This window comes from Pithys albifrons, chromosome 5 (assembly GCF_047495875.1).
Source record: "Pithys albifrons albifrons isolate INPA30051 chromosome 5, PitAlb_v1, whole genome shotgun sequence".
Classification (NCBI taxonomy): Eukaryota; Metazoa; Chordata; class Aves; order Passeriformes; family Thamnophilidae; genus Pithys; species Pithys albifrons.
The window spans coordinates 2,545,427-2,564,394 of record NC_092462.1 but is presented as its reverse complement, the minus strand read 5'-3'; the positions used below and the strand labels follow the sequence as shown (position 1 = coordinate 2,564,394).

Here is an 18,968-nt window from a genome sequence, read left to right as displayed (position 1 = left end):
CTCACATGCATAGTGATAATTAGGTGGAGTCCAGGTGTGGCTTAGGCAGAGCTTTCTTCTTTCAGGATGTCTTCTCCTCTTCCTTCATCCCCTGCTGGACATCCACCAGCAGCTTCATTTTCACCCTTTACCTTTCTTTGTTTCATGACCTGGACCTTCTCAGGCATATCAAGTCCTGTCTCTAAGCCTCTTGTGTCCCATTTAAACATCCACTTTGCCTGATTTATTCCCCAGTGGTCCTTTGTGCACCATTCCCTAGTCCATTCTTTCTACCATGAGATTCCTTGGGCTGCTGATCAGTGCAAAGCACTCAAGAGACTTTGGGCAGGGCAGGACAGGAGTGGGAGTTCTTGCAATGGCCAGGGACAAACATTGCTGCCATTCTCTGCTCCCAGCACTTAGTCCTACAAGTTAAGATGCTTTTCCCAACTAAGTTCACTCTTCTTGTGTCTTTTTGCTGCCGATTTCCCCCCTTTTCTTTATGATCTCTGAATTCTTTTGTGAAGCTTGAGAGATGGGTCATCTTGGTGAATATTTTCCATTGCTGAGATTATTTGCATTCTTTCAGCCATGACACTTAATTTGCACCATAACCACACATTAATCAAAGATACTAAAATTATTGTTTCCAGCAGAATTATGATGGGATGTACAAGAGAATGAAACACTTGTGTGGATGTGGGAGAATGTCTTAGGAAAATTTCTCACCAGTGATGTTCATGTTCCCCTACTTTGGTCAGAGTAGTTTTTATACTTTGTGTCTCATCCTTCTTCTGCCAAAGCAGACACTGGGTGGTTGTATTTTCTTTTTATACTGTTTTCTCTATTCTGGGGTGCTTAAGTATTTTCCAGAACAGGTTCATGTCCGTGCCCATGGGCAGTTTGGTTACATTATAATGCAGGAATCCTTTTCAATTAACTGTGTAGTAGTTACTCATCAAAATCACAACCACACAACTTGGTACCATTTCCTATCTCTATTCCTGCAGCCAGGGATTGTATCTACCATTCCATTTTTCTTGCAGAATATTCTTAACATGCACCTAATCACCAGGAGTAAAAGGATGCAGTTGATAATCAAGTTGTTTAGTCTGGTGTTCCAACACCCAGTAGAATTCTTACCTAATTATTTTGTGCTGCTTTACTTATTGCTTGTACAATCTGTGCACAAAAGTTGGATCCTCTGTGCAAGGAGATACTTCTTGGTACCCCAAAAATGTGGTATTATTTCATTTAACAAGATCTTACCCACTTCTCTCAGCTGGTTAGTTCTGCAAGGCATTGCCTCTGGCCATGCAGAAAAGGGATCTGTCAAACAGAAAGATAATGGAACCCCACCCTTTTCTGGGAAGTGTAGGATAGTTCATTTGCCAAATTTCACCTAGGAAGTGCCTTTTACTTACTGCACACTGAGATGTTATTTCATTGTGGGAAACAGCTTGGCCTTGCTACCCAAGTTTTCAGCTGCTGATATAAAGAGTCTCGTGCCCAGTGTGCTTTATCACATTCAATTTTCACAAAATGCCATGCTAGCTTTTCTAGGAACAGTAATAACCTGTTTTAATTGCCCTCCTCCCTTTTCTAAACAGCTCTCTTTTGTTCTCATGTGTCCATCTGTAATCTGGTTCCTGGTGCTCTGATTTAGCTCTTCTGGCACTGGAGCTGCCACTTGCACTTGTTGGTTTTCTCAGCAGCTGCCTGGCCTCAGTGCCAGCTTTTCTGTCCCCACCCCTGGGCCAGCTTCACCTTTCAGGTGTCCCCAGCAGTGCACAGTGGCCACTTGTGCTGGGAGCTGTGCAGCTTCTAACCAGGGCAGGATTCCTTCAGCACATTTCACAGCTTTGCCTTGAGCAGGGGAGAGTCCTCACTCTTCTTAACTCTCTCCATGAGCCTGCACGATGCCAGAGGCATGGCAGAGTCAGTCCAAACGTGAATTCCTTCTCCTTTTGCCAGTTCTAGAGCTCTGATGAGAGCTCTCAGTTGTGCTTTCTGGGCTGCACTTCCCCTGGGCAGGAGGTTTGATTTGCTTACCTGAGTGGCAGTGGTTGCAGCACACCCAGCCATCCTCACACCTGTCACCAAACCCCTTCTCTGCTCTCAGGAGAGCTCTGCACAGTGGGATATCCTGCAGGCACTCAGGCACAGCAGCTTCAGCTGGGGGTTTGCCTTCTAGAAAAGAAGATGGTTGGCAGCTTTAGTTACTTGAATGTTTGTGTCACCTGATTCACCCAAACTAGCCTGGTAGTTGAGAAATCCAGAGGGTGACACCCAGTGGATTTGCAGCAACTGGATGTGTGGTTTCACCTCATTCATTTGCTGTTCTTAAATCTTGAACTGACCTGTAGGTTCCATTTGGCTTCTTGAGTGGTAAAATTGGGGTGTTAAAGTCTGATTCCCATTCTGTTAAAAGCCATAACTGCCAAAACTTTTCAATTCTTGGTCTAATTCTTTCTCTATCTTTTGAGTTCCAGTGGATATTGTTTCTTAATTACTGAGTTTGCTCCTGGCTGTAATTCTGTTTGGATGGGAGTTGCTCACTCTGACCTACCTGGTGTATCAACAGTCCAGACTCTGGGGTAGCCTTGATCTAAAATTTAATTGATATTTTGATTATTCAACCCAACTTATAGCTAAGCTCAAAGCCATTATTAATTGTTCTTCTTTTACTTGGAATTCAATTTTACCTTGTTTAAATTCAATTACAGTTTCCAGATTTTCAGCAAATCCCTCCCCAACAGGGGTTTGGGTGAATTTGGTAAATATAAAAATTGATGCACTCCTGTTTGTCTTTCAATTTTAACCTGGAGGGGTTTCAAAGAGAAGCTTTTTCTGTTTGACCAGTTGCATTTGTGACTTGAACAAATTGATCACTTTTAGGTACTAATTCTTGATTTAAAACAGAGAAGTGTAGCCCCAGTGTCAATAAAAAAGAACATCTAATTCTTTCTGTTCTTCCCCTGGGTTCATTTCAGCCAGTGTGTCCCTCCCTTTGATATTCTAACTTGTTTTTTCTTAACTTTTACATTCTTCTGGCATTTCCAAAGGATCCACTAGATGTCATTCCTTACCATAAAAAGTGTCTGGGCTCTCCAGCCACTCAGGGCAAATCTGTATAAATACAAGTTATCTACAGGGTGAATTTATATAAAACCCACTCTGTCTGTGCTGCAAACACAAGATTTGATCCACAGAGCACCTCCCAGTGTTTGATTAGAGCCACCCTGTGCACACCACAAACTGGAAACTTCCCCTTATTTCCTGAGTTCCCCTGGGCCCCAGAGTGTGTTCACCACCTCTTGCACGAGGCTCTTCCACACAGAGAACAGTCACAAAAGGGACACATTCTAATGCTGGGGGTTCTCCAGTGTGGGTGCTTATAGTTAATCCCTCAGCATCACCTGCCAGGTACCCATTCTGGGCACAGTCTCACCTTTAGCAGCTCCTGGGGGTTTGCAGGAGAACAAGGGGATTTCAGGCCACAGCAACTGTTCTGACAACAGACAGCACAAAATGCCAATAATGGCACACAATAAAAGCACCCAGGCCCCAATTCATGGGGTAAAACACAAGGGACCAGTCCTCTATATTAAAGACAAGAAATCCAGGCAAATATTTGCCTTTCAGAAGTTATACCTCTCTCATACTGACCTGCAGTGCTACACCTTGCAGGGAGTGTCCTCCTCTGACTTACAGGAACCCAAAATCAAGCAGGAACCAAGTAAAATATAAATACCTTTTTATTAACATGCAGCAAGTCCTTGTCCACCTCTTCTTCTTGGCACAGATTTTAGGTGGTTTTCTCTTCCTTCCTCCCCTGCTGGGCATCCCCCAGCACCTTCCTCACTTGCACTTCTACCTTGTTTTGTTTGATGACCTGGACCTTTTCAAGCATACCAAGTCCTGCCTCTAAGCCTCTTGTGTCCTATTTAATCATCTAGTTTGCCTTATTTATTCCTTAGGGGTCTGTTCTTTCTGCAAGGAGACTCCTGGGGCTGGTGATCTGTCCAAAGTCTCTGAGTGCTTTGCACTGAATAGAAGTGAGAGTTCTTGCTGACAGACATTCCTGCCATTCTCTTCTCCCAGCACTTAGTCCTACAAGTTAAGATGCTTTTCCCAACTAAGTTCACTCTTCTTGTGTCTTTTTGCTCTCACTCTTCAGGCCATTTTCTGGCCTTGCACAGATTATAACACCCCCTTGTTTTTTTTCCTTTAATTTTTCTCCTTGCTGGCAAAGAAATGAGAGATATTGTGAGTGAAGGTCAATTGTAAAGTTTGTCTCTCACTTGGGAAATAATGAGGGGGAACAGAGCCCAGCAGGCAGGGGATGGAGCTGATGAAGGTGCCTTGTGAGGGTGTTTAAGGAATTATCTGTAGAAACCAAGTGAGTGTTGAGGGTGTAACTTGGAGATTCACTATGGACATTTTTCCCAAAATTCAAGAAGCATTTTCTAATATTACTGAAGAATATTTAGTGTTGCTATTCCTGCTGTTACCATTTTACCTTTCACCCCAGGGCTCAGCAACAACAATTTCTACAGGGTTATCAGGATTGCTGAGTGTTTCCTTTGCTGCTCAGTGAGGCTCAACACTCTTATTTCTGATCAGAATCATTTCAGTGGGAACTGGGAAGCATAAAAATAATGAGATGAGTTTTCCTAAGGACATCTTGCCCTGGTGAATGCCACGTGCAATCCCAGCAGGGCAGGGGCAGCAAAGCACTGTCTGTGCTTTCTCTCAGGGCCCCTCAATGAGCCTCAGCTTGAGCAGAAAAGGGGTTCCAATGGACAGTGTCCTGTCTGCCCTTATTGGATTCCCAGCTGTAGGAAGAGTTAAGCAATGAGGGGAAATAATTGTTTGAAATTACTGAAAATGAATCTTGATGCCAACCTCCAAAGTGAGACTCAGGATCATTCTCTTTGCATTCTTATGAAAGGACATGAAGTTATTGTTGTGCACCAGAGGATGTGTTTGTGTGTTACCTTTATCCTGTTTAGTGTTTGTGGTATCTCAGTGAGCACAAACTGGGGGCACTTGGGTGCTCCTGTTCACACTCACTGGACTCAGAGTTCAAGACTGATTTTTTCCTAACCACGTGCATGAGCAGAGATCATTAGAACAGGCTAATTAGAAACTGGCTCATCTGGGGCCCAGCAAGGCTCAGACCCATCTCCAGGATATTGTCTGATGGCTTTTACTGAAAAGGGGACAGTCAGAAGATTGCTAAGTGTGACCATCCTGGAGTTACTCAGAATATCTAATAGAATGGTTAACAGACACTTCTGTATGGAGGAAGCTCTAGAAATTGCAAAAATACTTAAAAATCAATCATAGAATCAGCTGAATTGGAAAAGACCTTTGAGATCATCAAGTCCAACCCTTGGTCCACTACCACTGTGATTACCAGACCATGGCACTCAGTGCCACATCCAGTATTGTCTTAAAATCCTCCAGGGATGGGGAATCCACCCCCTCTCTGGGCAGTCCATTCCAATGCCTGAGCACTCTCTCTGGAAACAATTTCTTTCCAATATCCAACCCAAACCTCCCCTGGTAGAGCTTGAGCCTACACCCTCTTGTTCTCCTGTATTTGGGGAATAGAATATTCCGTTATTAGGATTAGTCCAGGATTCAGACAGGCTGCATTGCATGGCTTTGATCCAGTTCCCACCTGGAATCTGTTGGTGCCTCTGGGACAGGAGATCCAAGGACCTGCCCCAGCACAGCAAACCTGCCCATTTGGGGCAGAGGATTCCCCAAGCCCCCCTCACCTGTGCTTAACCAACAAACCTTTCCCAGGTGTGAGCTGGAGCTGCTGGAGCCAAGCAGGGTCTGCAGTGGGAATCCTGTAGAGTAACATCTGCACCTGTTTAGGGAGACAAACCGAGGCTCAGCCAGGCAGTTGCAGGCCTGGAACAGAGAGCCCCAACCCTGCGGTTTGGGGGTCCGGAACAGCCCCCCAGCCCTGCCCGTGCCGGGCACACGGAGCACGGCCCCGGCTGGCAGGGCTGGGCCCGGCTCTGAGGGGCAGGGGCTGAGAGCGCGGGGCGAGCCTGACCTGGGTGAGTCCCGCAGCCCCGATAACGGCCCCGGGAGGCTCCCGGAGAGGCTCCGACTCATCCCCGGTGCTGCTGCAGCTCTGCAGTCCCCGCGGCTGCTCCCGGCACGGGCAGGGCCCCTCCGGCGCGGTCCTGAAGCAGGAGGCGGGTCTGGAGCCGGGATGTGCCTTCCCGGGAGGTTCGCGGCCGGTGCCGCTCCAGGGCTGTGCCCGCAGTGCCGGGCGGGGCAGCCCCGGCACTACAGGTGGGTTCCAGCCTTTATTCGGTACCTGCGGGGAGAGACCGCGGGACCGGACCGAGAGCCGCGACCGACCCCCGCCCGGCACCGCACCGAGAGCCGCGGCGGGGCCGTACCGGGAGTGCGGACGGGAGCGGGGAAGGACCGCGGGGCTCGGGCACCTCCAGCCCCGGACAGGGCTCCGCGGGCTCGGGAAGCGCCGGCTCCGGGGCTGCGGCTCCGCGGGCTCGGCCGAATCCTGGGACGGGACCCGCGGGGGCAGCAAGACCGGCCGGTCCTTCCTTCCATCTCCGAGCGTCGGTGGGAACTGCCCCGGGCGCGGCGCGGCGGGGAAAAAGGGGGCGAGGGCGGGGCTGGGCCGGCACAGGTGAGCGGGGCGGGGTCAGCACAGGTGAGCGGGGCGAGAGAGCGCATGCGCGGGGCGGGGCCAGGTAAGTAGGGCGGGGCCAGGACAGGTGAGCGGGTCCCCAGAGCGCCTGCGCGGGGCGGGGGTGGGTCCCACCTTTAAAGTGTCTTTTTCCTTGAGCACAACCAACTCTGCGTTAGCCACAAAGGGAGTAAGAACTTGCTCAAGTCTGTCGATGTTTTCTATTGCTGTAGTATGAGACAGGCTGTCCCAGTGTGCCCCAAGGGCAGCCGGAGGGGAAGACGGCCAGCTTGGTTAAATAGGGAGATTCTGCAAGAAATCAGGGATAAAAAGAAAGTTTACAGACTATGGAAAAAAGGGCTGGCTACTTACGAAGAATTTACAGATAGAGCTGGGTCATGCAAGAAAAAATTAGGGAAAGAAAAGTGGAATTTGAAGTAAATTTGGCTATTTCAGTTAGGGATAACAAAAAGTCCTTTCATAAATACATTAGTAACAAAAGGAGGGGCAAGGAAAACCTCCATTCTCTGTTGGACTTGGAGGGAAATACAGTTAAGGAAGATGAGGAGAAGGCTGAGGTACTTAACACCTACTTTGCCTCAGTTTTCACCAGTAAGACAGGTGGCCCTCAAGACAACTGGCCTCTGGAGCTGGTGGACAGGGAGAGGGAGCTGAATACCCCTCCTGTATTCCAGGAGGAAATAGTGACCGACTTACTGAGCCAGCTGGATCCTAACAAGTCTATGGGACCAGATGGGATCCATCCCAGGGTGATGAAGGAGCTGGCAGAAGAGCTTGCCAAGCCACTCTTCATCATCTTCCAACAGTCCTGGCTCTCTGGGGAGGTCCCAGATGATTGGAGGTTGGCCAATGTCAGCCCAATCCACAAAAAGGGCTGCAAGCAGGACCCTGGCAACTCCAGGCCTGTCAGCCTGACCTCTGTGCCTGGCAGGGTTATGGAGCAGTTCATCCTGAGTGCAATCACACAGCACCTTCAGGATGGACAAGGGATCAGACCCAGCCAGCAGGGGTTTAGGAGGGGCAGGTCCTGTCTGACCAACCTGATCTCTTTTTACAATCAGGTGACCCACCTGGTGGATGAGGGGAAGGCTGTGGATGTGTCTATCTGGACTTCAGCAAGGCCTTTGACACTGTCTCCCATAATACACTCCTGGAAAAGCTGGTAGCCCATGGCTTGGACAGGTGTACCCTCTGCTGGGTTAGGAGCTGGCTGGAGGGTCGGGCCCAGAGTGCTGGTGAATGGAGCTGCATCCAGCTGGTCACCAGTGGTGTTCCCCAGGGGTCTGTGTTGGGTCCAGTCCTGTTTAACATCTTTATTGATGATTTAGATGAGGGGATTGAGTCCATCAGCAGCAAATTTGCTGATGACACCAAGCTGTGAGGGAGGGAGTGTCGACCTGCTGGAAGGCAGGAGGGCTCTGCAGAGGGATCTGGAGAGACTGGAGAGATGGGCTGATTGCAATGGGATGGAGTTCAACAAGGCCAAGTGCAGGTCCTGCCCTTTGGCCACCCCAACCCCCTGCAGGGCTCCAGGCTGGGCACAGAGTGGCTGGAGAGCAGCCAGGCAGAGGGACCTGGGGGGACTGAGGGACAGGAAGCTCAAGAGGAGCCACCAGTGTGCCCAGGGGGCCAAGGCGGCCAATGGGATCCTCTTCTGGATCCAAACTAGCGTGGCCAGCAGGCTCAGGGCAGTGACCCTTCCCCTGGACTCTGCCTTGGGGAGGCCACACCTTGAGTGTTGTGTTCAGTTCTGGGCCCCTCAGTTGAGGAAAGAGATTGAGGGGCTGGAGCGGGGCCAGAGAAGAGCAACGAGGCTGGAGAAGGGACTGGAGCACAAGTGCTGTGGGGAGAGGCTGAGGGAGCTGGGGGTGTTCAGCCTGGAGAAGAGGAGGCTCAGAGGTGACCTCAGCACTGTCTGGAACTCCCTGAAGGGAAGTTGTGGCCAGGTGGGGGTTGGTCTCTTCTCCCAGGCACTCAGCAATAGGACAAGGGGGCACGATGGGCTCAAGCTCTGCCAGGGGAGGTTTAGGTTGGAGATCACAAAAAAATTCTCTGCAGAGAGAGTGCTCAGGGATTGGAATGGGCTGCCCAGAGAGGGGGTGGATTCCCCATCCCTGGAGGTTTTTCAGCTGAGCTTGGCCGTGGCACTGAGTGCCATGATCTGGTAAAGGGACTGGAGTTGGACCAAAGTTTGGACTCGATGATCTTGGAGGTCTTTTCCAACCCAATCGATTCTATGATTCTATGATTTACCCACCAGTTGGAGCTCAGTGCAGTTTCCAAAACCTTTCTTGATTACACCTTCTACTCTTCACTCCAAACCCCTGCAGGAGCACAATGCAAGCTGAAGGACTTACTCTTTAATAAAAAAAAAACAAACTAAAAAAAAATCCAAACAAACTAAAAAACATTAGTCACTCCCTTTCTTCTTAGCCCAGGAATTTCCCCTGCCCCACAAGTCCCCTTTTATAGACTTCTCCCAGGTGGACTCTGTCAGGAATCACCTGCTCCCCTCTCACCGCCCCGACTCCTGTGGCGCCTCTGGGAGGAGGCAGAGGAGGAGGCAGAGGAGGAGGCAGAGCGTGTCTGGGGACAGGGACAGCGAGGGAACCTCTCCCCGATCCCCACAGTGGCCACAGCTCCCCATCCCCACCTTCTCAGAATTCCAACCAGGATTGCGGGAACAGATACAGATCCGGCAGCGCCGCCGGGAATTCCAGTCGGGGCTGCAGGAACGAACCGCCTGTCCCAAGCCCCAGATCACGATTGAAGTTTGGCAATCAAAGCCTTAACCTGCCTCGTTTGGCACTCTCGAAACAGGACTGGGGTCTCTCTTTCTCTGCCCTAAGACTGCCCAGCTGGGAGTGGGTCTAAAAGCACCCCCAGAAAAACACAGGACTTTGTCTCCATTTTTGAGCCCCTCAAAATGCCCCATTTATTGGTTTCAGGACCCTAAACCTGGCCAAAGGAGCCTGGTGCCCCCCAACACACGGTGCTCGGGGTGTGTTTGTCAGGCACGAACACGCGGGACCCTCCCTGAGCCCCAGACACGCCACTCGGGGTGTGTTTCCAAAGCACGAACACGCGGGACCCTCCCTGAGCCCCAGACACGCCACTCGGGGTGTGTTTCCAAAGCACGAACACGCGGGACCCTCCCTGAGCCCCAGACACGCCACTCGGGGTGTGTTTCCAAAGCACGAACACGCGGGACCCTCCCTGAGCCCCAGACACGCCACTCGGGGTGTGTTTCCAAAGCACGAACACGCGGGACCCTCCCTGAGCCCCAGACACGCCACTCGGGGTGTGTTTCCAAAGCACGAACACGCGGGACCCTCCCTGAGCCCCAGACACGCCACTCGGGGTCTGCTCCCAGGACGCGAAGGTGCCGGCTCAGCCTCACCCCGCGGCGCCGCTTTTGGAGCCCCCAAACCCCAACAGGGCTCGGTCTCTCCTCTCCCGGCCTGGCCTGGAGCCCCCACCGCTGCTACGAGCTGGAAACGGGAAATTCGTTCCCTGATCCCCAGTCCGGACCCCCGGACCAGCCGCGGTCCCGCAGCGCCCCCGGTCCCGCAGCGCCCCCGCCCCACAGGGCGCCCTCCGGTGGACACGGCCGGTACTGCAGCCCCCTCACCCCACGTGGGGCTTTCGGAGCCCCCCACTCAGTCAACCCCGAGGTGGGAATATCGTTCGCCTCCCCCTTCCCCGTGGCCACAGACCCGTGGGGTTCCTGCCCGCCGTGCCCCTGGGGATCGGGGGATCTAATAATTCATATTCTCCTTTCAGGCATAAAGCAGCGAGAACAGGACTCTGGCAGCTCCTATGCTGGCAGGATTCGGTCCCAGGCTCCAGCTCACTGGGAACCAGCTGCACACCCGCACCCACCTCTGCACCAGCTGCTGGAGAAACCATGGTTTTCCTGGTCTTTCATCCCAGCTCTCCTTCCCTCTGCAGCCACATGCAGCATCTGGAGCAGATTTTCACCACTGTCAATTAAAACTCCACGCTTGAAAGTGAAAGGGGGAAAAAAAAGGTGGTTTCTGCCTTAAAAAACACTTCTGCCTTTAGCCCAGGGGATCTGGTCTGAGAGGGGACATCTGGTCCAAATGGGCACAGCTGGTTTCAAGGGGAGCACAAGGTGCATGGGGAGGCTGGGCAGATTTGTGGCCCAGAGCTCACCACAGTGGTTGGGTTTCCATTCCTCCATCCCTCAGTGTTTGCTTCCCTCTCATGAATTCCACAGGCAGGACTGCTGAGAATCATTTCAGCTGGATCTTCTCCTCTTCCCAGGCTTGGCTTTGGACCCTAGAAGATGACAACATGTATTTTCATTTTTCTAGGGACCAAGGGAAAGCTTCACCCTTAAGGAGACTTCACAGAGCTCTACGATGCTCCCAGCAGAAGTTTGGGATGAGGCTACATCCTCCAAAACCTTTTCCATGGCTTCCCCTTTCTGGCACAACCCAGCAGCTGCAGGGGCAGGAATGGAGCACCCTGTACACACTTGGCTGAGCTGTACTGCAGGGCTGAGCTTCCCAGGATAACACCTGGCATTTCCCAGCAGCATCAGACACTGCCAATCAGGGGAGGGCAAACAGGGGTGGTCCTTGATGCTCCCCACAGTCATGGGATGGCTCCTCAGGGAAGGAGCCCTGGAGACACAGCCCAGCACTGGGGAGTGCTGGCTGCTCTCAGCCCAACACACCACCAGCTTTCCCAATTTTCCAGTGTCACATAGAGCACCTACTGCCCCTTCTGCTGTGGCTCTGGGGGGCTCTGCTGCCAGCTCCAGGAGGGGAAAACACAGCACAGGCTCTCCCAAAAACCCTTGGGCACACGTGGGTGCAACACCTGGCTGTCAGTCATTCCAGGTGGGAGTCACCCTGACCCAGCAGCAGTGCCCCATGGTCAGGGCACTCATTGGGCCACCATCACCTCATGGAGCTGCTGCCCCCACCGAGTCACTGCCCCAGGCAGGTTTGCTGTGCTGCCATCCCAGCCAATGGCATCCCTGCAATGCTTTCCCTGGCACTTTTCCTTGTGCTGTTGTGCCTCCCATCCAGCATGGATGTCGCTGTCCTAAAGCCCCACATCCCTGTTTTCCTGAGTTAATGATTAGAGCCTGTTGGACAGCAGAAGTGTCTGCCCCCAGACCCCGGCAGACAGGCCAAGGATATTCACCCTCTGGGATTAATCATTCTCCTGGCTCTTGACACTGCCCCCATATAAACACTGGGATGGCATTCCCAGCGCCACTTCCCGGCAGGAGGAGGGAAGGCAGCTCACCATGAGGGCAGCTCTGGCTCTGCTGCTGCTCCTGGGCACTGCATATGCATTATACCGAGGTAAGGGCCTGGGGCTTTGCTGTCCTCTGGGATGAGGGGTATGGGGCTGGGGTCCTCATTTCTGGTGGGTTTTGGGGGCCTCCCCTCTCCCCAGCCCACTGCCAAACCCCTGGGCAGGATCAGAGAGAAAAGGGAAGGGGTGGGGTGATGGTTTGGTACCCAGGATGCCTCTTTGGGGTGATGTTGAAGGAGACTGGAGAGGGAGAAACTGGGCTAGAGTGGGAGAAGGAGAGAACAGAGCCACAGGAATCAGCTCCTTCCCTTTCCAAGGCAAAGAGGGATCTCCTGATGCCCTCACAAGCACCATTTCCCTGTAAAATTCACCTCTCAGTGGAAATTATGCTCTGTGCCACCCCTTGCTGCCTTCTCAGCTCCTCAGGGAATCACCCACCTGCCAAAAAAAAACCCTAATACTTACTTCTCATATGCAGCTTTATGAAGTGAACAGAAAGGCAAGGACGTGGGACCTGCCAGGAAAGAGACCTGCCTTTTCCATGGCTTCCCTGTCCTGGCAAACCCCCCTCAGCCTTCCCTTCCCACCAGAGTGTTGTGACCCTCAGTGTCACGGCCCATGACCCCTGGGTTCTGTGGGGATGACCTCACTCTGCACTGTAATTCCAGGAAACTCTGGTATCAGTGTTTACCCTGGCTGTGCCAAAGTCTGACCCAGGGTCTGTAGCACAAATGGATTGGGTTTTTCCCCAGGTGAGAGGTTATCCCTGCTGGCTGCTCCATGGCCTGGCTCCAGAGCTCCCAGCTCTTGTGGTTTCCAAACCCTGCCACAAAAACCAACCCCACATATTCCAAACTCAGAAACTGCCACATGTTTTACCTGTAGCTCTCCCAGTTCCAGGGAGGGTTTTCTCCCTGCCCCTTTCCTTGCCTGCAGAGCTGGAGCAGCAACTTGGGTGCCAGGAATGAGTAGCAACTTGGATACAAGGAATGCTTCTCCCAGATCAGCTGTGCCAACATCTCCTCAGGGACAACCAAATCCTACCTGGGAGAAGAAGCAACAGAATGAAAAAAATAAACAATCCTTAAGAGAATAAAGCACTGTGTTCCATGGTGGTGGAGCATCCCTCATTCCCTGCTCACAATTCCCCTTTTTCCTGCACTTCCAGGTAAACCTTATGTCCGGGAGAAAGTCTGCCAGGAGTACAGAACGCTGGGGAAGGAGAACTTCCGAACCCTGTAGGTACCTCCTGCTGTTGGTTCCCTCCCAGGACACTCAGCACCTGAGCCAAGAACAAAGAAACATTAATTAACAATAATCCTGGAAAATGCATTCACTCCTTTCAAACAGGCAATTGCTCTTAGCAGGAGGAGATGAGCTCAGCTGGTGAAAACTTGGTTGTAACAATGCCAAGGCCATGGGTTCAATCCCCTGTGTGGGCCATTGACTGAAGAGTTGGACTCGATGATCCTTGTGGGTTCCTTCCAACTCGGAACAGTCTGGAATTCTGAAAATTTACTTCATTGTTGAGCTCCACAAAGCCAATTAGGTGCCTAAATAATTAGGAATTCTAGTGGAGCTGGCACATCATCTCCTGGAAGAGGCAGCCCATTCTTTCCTGGCTGTTTTCCAAGGAATACTCTGCTACTTCTCGCAGCACCAGAGCCCATTTAGGCACATCAGTGCTGTGACATGAGAGAGGACTGTGCCACCAGCTCACCTTGTGCTCCCTCCTCCCAGGACCATCATCGCCAACAGCCGCAAATACTCCAACGCCACCTTCGAGGAGATCGGCCACCTGGTGCAGGAGATGGTGTCCCTGGCTGAGACCTGCTGTGCCGACGGTGCCGCCCCTTCCTGCTACGATGCCAGGGTGAGGCTCCTCAAAACTGGGCCAGAGACCCCAAACCCGGGGCTGGGATGAGGTGGGTTGGGGTGGCCATAACCCCTTGTCCCTCCCGCAGTCCTCGGCCCTGTCTGCCAAGTCCTGCAGCGCCAACTCGCCCTTCCCGGACCATCCTGACACGGCCAAGTGCTGTGCCCAGGAGGGGCTGGAGCGGAAGCTGTGCCAGGCAGCCCTGCAGCACCCACCCCAGCCAGTGCCCCGCTACGTCCAGCCCTCGGACGAGGAGCTCTGCCAGGCCTTCAAGAAGGACCCCAAGGAATTTGCAGACAGGTAAGCCGGGGTGGGGATGGCACCTGGTTGAGCCCAGGTGGGTGCTGGCACCGGCTGGTGCGATGATCCAGGATCTTGGGGTGATACCTGGAGAGGGCTCCCATCCCCGGGCACCCCAACACCCTAAAATCCCACAACTCCTGCTCTTTGGGGCGATACCTGGAGAGAGCTCCCATCTCTGGGCAACTCAACATCCTAAAATCCCACATCTGATCCTTGGGGTGATACCTGGAGGGGGCTCCCATCTCTGGGCACCCCAACACCCTAAAATCCCACAACTCCTGCTCCTTGGAGCAATACCTGGAGAGGGCTCCCATCTCTGGGCAACTCAACACCCTAAAATCCCACATCTGATCCTTGGGGTGATACCTGAAGGGGGCTCCCACCTCTGGGCAACTCAACAGCCTAAAATTCCACATCTGATCCTTGGGGCGATACCTGGGGAGGGCTCCCAACCCCAGGAACCACAACACCCTAAAATCCCACATCTGATCCTTGGGGTGATACCTGGAGGGGGCTCCCATCTCTGGGCACCCCAACACCCTAAAATCCCACAACTCCTGCTCTTTGGGGTGATACCTGGCGAGGGCTCCCATCTCTGGGCAACTCAACACCCTAAAATCCCACATCTGATCCTTGGGGCGATACCTGGGGAGGGCTCCCAACCCCAGGAACCCCAACACCCTAAAATCCCACATCTGATCCTTGGGGTGATACCTGGAGGGGACTCCCATCTCTGGGCACCCCAACACCCTAAAATCCCACAACTCCTGCTCCTTGGAGCGATACCTGGAGAGGGCTCCCATCTCTGGGCAACTCAACACCCTAAAATCCCACAACTCCTGCTCTTTGGGGTGATACCTGGAGAGGGCTCCCATCCCCGGGCACACCAACACCCTAAAATCCCTCATCTCCCACTCCTGATCCCGTTGTGCTGGGTCTCCTCATCCCACCCTTCTGCAGGTTTCTCTATGAGTACTCCAGCAGCTACAGCCAGGCACCCCTGCCTGTGCTCCTGGGCTCCACCAAGACCTTCCTCTCCATGGTCTCCACCTGCTGCATCTCTCCTACACCCACTGCCTGCTTCCTGAAGGAGGTGAGACCCTTCAGATCACCAGACTCAACCCTTCCCTCAGCTGGGAAGCCAGGCAAGCCCTGGCTTGGGGAGAGGAGGTCACCTCCATCTTCTTTTTGTGGCAGAAACTGCAAAGAAAAACCATCTCCCTCCTCACCCTGATTTCAAACCGGGTTTGCACCCGTTTCTCGGCATATGGGAAGGACAAAGTCACTGCCAGGTATGGGGGGAAATAGCCTTTTTTCCCCTGGAAGAGAAGCTGAGCTGGGCTGGGAGTGCAGTCCTAATTTCCCACTGCTGATCCTGTTTGTGGGCAGCATTCACAAAGACAAGTTTTAGCTCTGGTGTAAATCCCTGGAGATGCTCTGTGCACAGCATAGCCACAGAGTGAGCCCTGTGCCCCCCATCAGCTCCTTCCCACATCCCTACTTGGAGCTGATATCTGGGAAGGGATATACAAGCCCCCTGTGCCCCCCATCACCTCCATCCCACACCCCTGTTCGAAACTGTTACCTGGGAATGGATATCCAAGCCCTCTGAGCTCCCCGTCACACCCTGTGCTCCCCATCTCCTCCCTTCCCCAGACCTGCTTGGAGCTGATACCTGGGAAGGGTTATCCAAGTCCCCTGAGCTCCCCATCATCTCCCTCCCACATCCCTGCTTGGAGCTGTTACCTGGGAATGGTTATTATCCAAGTCCCCTGAGCTCCCCATCACCTCCCTCCCACACTCCTTCTTGGAGCTGTTACCTGGGAATGGTTATCCAAGTCCCCTGAGCTCCTCATCACCTCCCTCCCACATCCCTTCTTGGAGCTGTTACTGGGAATGGTTATCCAAGCCCCTGAGCTCCCCATCACCTCCCTCCCACACCCCTGTTCAAAACTGTTACCTGGGAATGGATACCCAAGCCCCCCTGAGCTCCCTCACCCCCTGTGCTCCCCACCACCTCCCTCCCACAGCCCTGCTTAGAGCTGTTACCTGGGAATGGATATCCAAGCCGGATATCCAAGCCCCCTGTGCCTCCCATCATGTTCCTCCCACACTCCTGCTTGGAGCTGATACCTGGGAATGGTTATCCAAGCCCCCTGAGCTCCCCCACACCCTGAGCTCCCCTTCACCTCCCTCCCACACCCCTGTTAAAACTGTTACTTGAGAAGGGAAAACCATGCCCTCTGAGCCCTTCCCCATGCCCTGTGCTCCCCATCACATCCCTCCAACAGCCCTGCTTGGAGCTGACACCTGGGAATGGATATCCAAGCCCCCTGAGCTCCCCATCACATCCCTCCAACAGCCCTGCTTGGAGCTGATACCTGGGAATGGATATCCAAGCCCCCTGAGCTCCCCATCACATCCCTCCCACAGCCCTGCTTGGAGCTGATACCTGGGAATGGATATCCAAGCCCCCTGAGCTCCCTCACACCCTGAGCTCCCCATCACCTCCCTCCCACACTCCTGTTCAAAACTGTTACCTGGGAATGGATACCCAAGCCCCCTGAGCTTCCTCACCCCCTGTGCTCCCCATCACCTCCCTTCCCCAGCCCTGCTTGGAGCTATTACCTGGGAAGGGGGATCCACACCCCTGAGCCCCCCATGCCCTGTGCCCCCCAGCTACCTGTCCTCACTGGCTCAGAAGGTGCCCACTGCCACCTTCGAGGACCTTTTCCCCCTGGCTGAAGAGGCTGCCGAGGCGTTTTCCCAGTGCTGCGAGGCGGAGGCTGAGGACTGCATGCAGGAGAAGGTAGGGGGGAGCCCCAAGCCCACCCCAAAACCACCTCCCAAGGCCCAGGAGGGGCTCAGAGAAGGCACCCCATCCCAGTGGGGGCACCCACAGAGGCTCTGCTGCCCTCCCTGCAGCTGTCAGAGCACACGACCAAAGCCTGCGCCGCGCTGTCCGCCCGGGATGAACGCATTGCCGACTGCTGCAAGGGGGGAAACCTCGTGCAAAACTATTTCTGCATCCTGAACTTGCCCCCAGTGCCTTCTCCCAGCCTGCCACTGGCACCAGAGCTGACCAACAAGGAGCTGTGCAGCAAGGAGGGGCCTCTCAAGGCCACCAGGCGAGTGCTACCCATGACAACCAGGTTGCAGTCAAGGAATAGAACCATTTAGGTGGGACAAGACCCCCAAGGTCATCAAGTCTAAGCACTTCCTGACTCTTCCTTCTCCCCGTGGTTATATCGTTTGGTATTTATGGGGTTAATTCTCAGTTCCTTCAGGGGCACCACCCCCAGGGGCTGCACAAAGATGCCAAAAGCAGCGCCCATCCCATTATGAGCAGCGCCCTTAATAAAACCTCCCGTGGCCGCTCGTTTTGCCACTCCAGGGGCCTGTTTGAGACGGCACGGAGGGACCCCAACCTCCCTGATGCTGCCCTTGCCAAGCTCTACGACGCCTTGAAGAAAGTGCGGGAGCAATGCTGCTCGGCCAAGGACCCCTCTGCCTGCCTGGACACCGAGGTGAGTGGGAGGAGGGAGCTCCAGGAGCTCACCCTGCTCTCCCCAAATCCCACCCCCCCGAGGCTTTTCCCAGCCTGGTGACACACCCACCCTCTGCCTCCAGCGCGAGCAGGTGGGAAAGGAGCTGACCCCCATCCTGACGGCCAGCCACCTCTGCTGGCTGTACAACAAGCACGAATTCCTTGATTTCAAGAAGAGGTAAGACTTCCCCTCACTCCACCTCCCAAAAAAAACCCGTCCCTGGATCAGAAGGTGCAAACAAATCCGTCCAGGATGTCGAGGATGCACAAAAGGAGGGTTTGAGCCTAAACCGCAGCAAAATAGCAGGCAGCACATACCCCATAACACCCCTCGTGCCATCCACGGTGCATCCCCCCTCCCCAAATGCCACGTGGCTGTGGAATGCTGCTGGATGCCCACCAACACCCCGTTCCCCACGCTGCAGCCTGCAGAAGCGCCTGGCACAGACGGTGCCCGAGGACAGACCGGCGCTGCTGGAACACGTCCTGGAGCAACGAGCCTCCTTCGCCTCCACCTGCTGCACCCCGGGTGCTCCCCCGCTCCTCTGTGCTGCCAAGGTACAGCCACGGCCCCCTCCCCGCACCCTGTGCTGCCCCAGCAGCCACACCCCACAGCCCCGCGGCTGCCCCTTGGCTCTTTTCCTCCTTTTCCAGGTGAACTCGGAGCTGGGAGAGGTGTGCCAGCAGGAGCCCTGCCCACAGGCATAAGGTGGGGGGTCCAGCGCCAGCAGCAGGGATCACATCCCCAGGGATGCTCTGTGGACACGCAGGAATGTGGCACATCAGAAGGGAGCTGGGCTGGAGGGTGCCCGGCAGACAAAAAGGGCCACCGAGCCCGCAGGTCCCTGCCCACCCACCAGCAGCACCAGCCTTGTATTCCCGCAGCCAAAATAAAGATGAAAACAGTCCCCTCACTGCTGCTGGAAAGGTTTTCTGCATCCCCGGGGCGGTGGGAAGGGCTGGGAAGGGGCACAGCTGCGCCTCTGCAGGCAGGAAAAGGTCCCAGCTCTTGTCCTGGGAGCTGCTGCTTCAAAAAATGAAGTAAAACCAGCAAAAACACTCATCAAGTGCCCCCGAAGGCAGCACTCTGTGGGTATTGGGATGTTCAGCTCCCTGGGGGCAACAGCTCTTCCCCTGAGAGTGGGATTTTGAGCACCCCAAACTCCCCCACAGCCTCCCCATCTGCTCAGCACCACCGGGGGTTTAGGGGTGCTCCAGGTGGAGCAGCTCTGGATTAGGAGGGAGAAGGATGGAAAATTCACCTA

At 53.9% G+C, this 18,968-nt stretch overlaps 1 protein-coding gene and 1 long non-coding RNA gene across 2 annotated transcripts; one reads left to right on the top strand and one right to left on the bottom strand.

The window, feature by feature from the left end:
• Nucleotides 1-7,771: 7,771 nt before the first annotated feature.
• LOC139672040 (uncharacterized) lies at nt 7,772-11,198 on the bottom strand. The gene is made up of 5 exons (XR_011697848.1): nt 11,112-11,198; nt 10,859-10,984; nt 10,565-10,646; nt 8,940-9,006; nt 7,772-7,982 (listed from the first exon to the last, which is right to left on the bottom strand). It is a non-coding gene; the product is annotated as an uncharacterized lncRNA (long non-coding RNA).
• A 719-nt stretch (nt 11,199-11,917) lies between these two features.
• On the top strand, nt 11,918-18,617 carry GC (GC vitamin D binding protein). Its single transcript, XM_071555441.1, has 12 exons — nt 11,918-12,024; nt 13,146-13,215; nt 13,718-13,850; nt 13,942-14,153; nt 15,117-15,249; nt 15,354-15,448; nt 16,836-16,965; nt 17,082-17,284; nt 17,551-17,683; nt 17,787-17,881; nt 18,129-18,261; nt 18,358-18,617. The coding sequence occupies exons 1-12, from the start codon at nt 11,967-11,969 to the stop codon at nt 18,409-18,411; spliced, it is 1,449 nt and encodes a 482-aa protein (XP_071411542.1). The 5' UTR covers nt 11,918-11,966; the 3' UTR covers nt 18,412-18,617.
• The last annotated feature ends 351 nt before the right edge of the window (nt 18,618-18,968 follow it).

Excerpts from the sequence above, each read along its gene's own strand:
- GC (XM_071555441.1), top strand. The coding sequence starts at position 11,967 with ATGAGGGCAGCTCTGGCTCTGCTGCTGCTCCTGGGCACTGCATATGCA. Across the intron at positions 13,216-13,717 it reads AAGGAGAACTTCCGAACCCT|GACCATCATCGCCAACAGCC; the intron begins GTAGGTACCTCC and ends CCCTCCTCCCAG. Across the intron at positions 17,882-18,128 it reads TTCCTTGATTTCAAGAAGAG|CCTGCAGAAGCGCCTGGCAC; the intron begins GTAAGACTTCCC and ends CCCACGCTGCAG.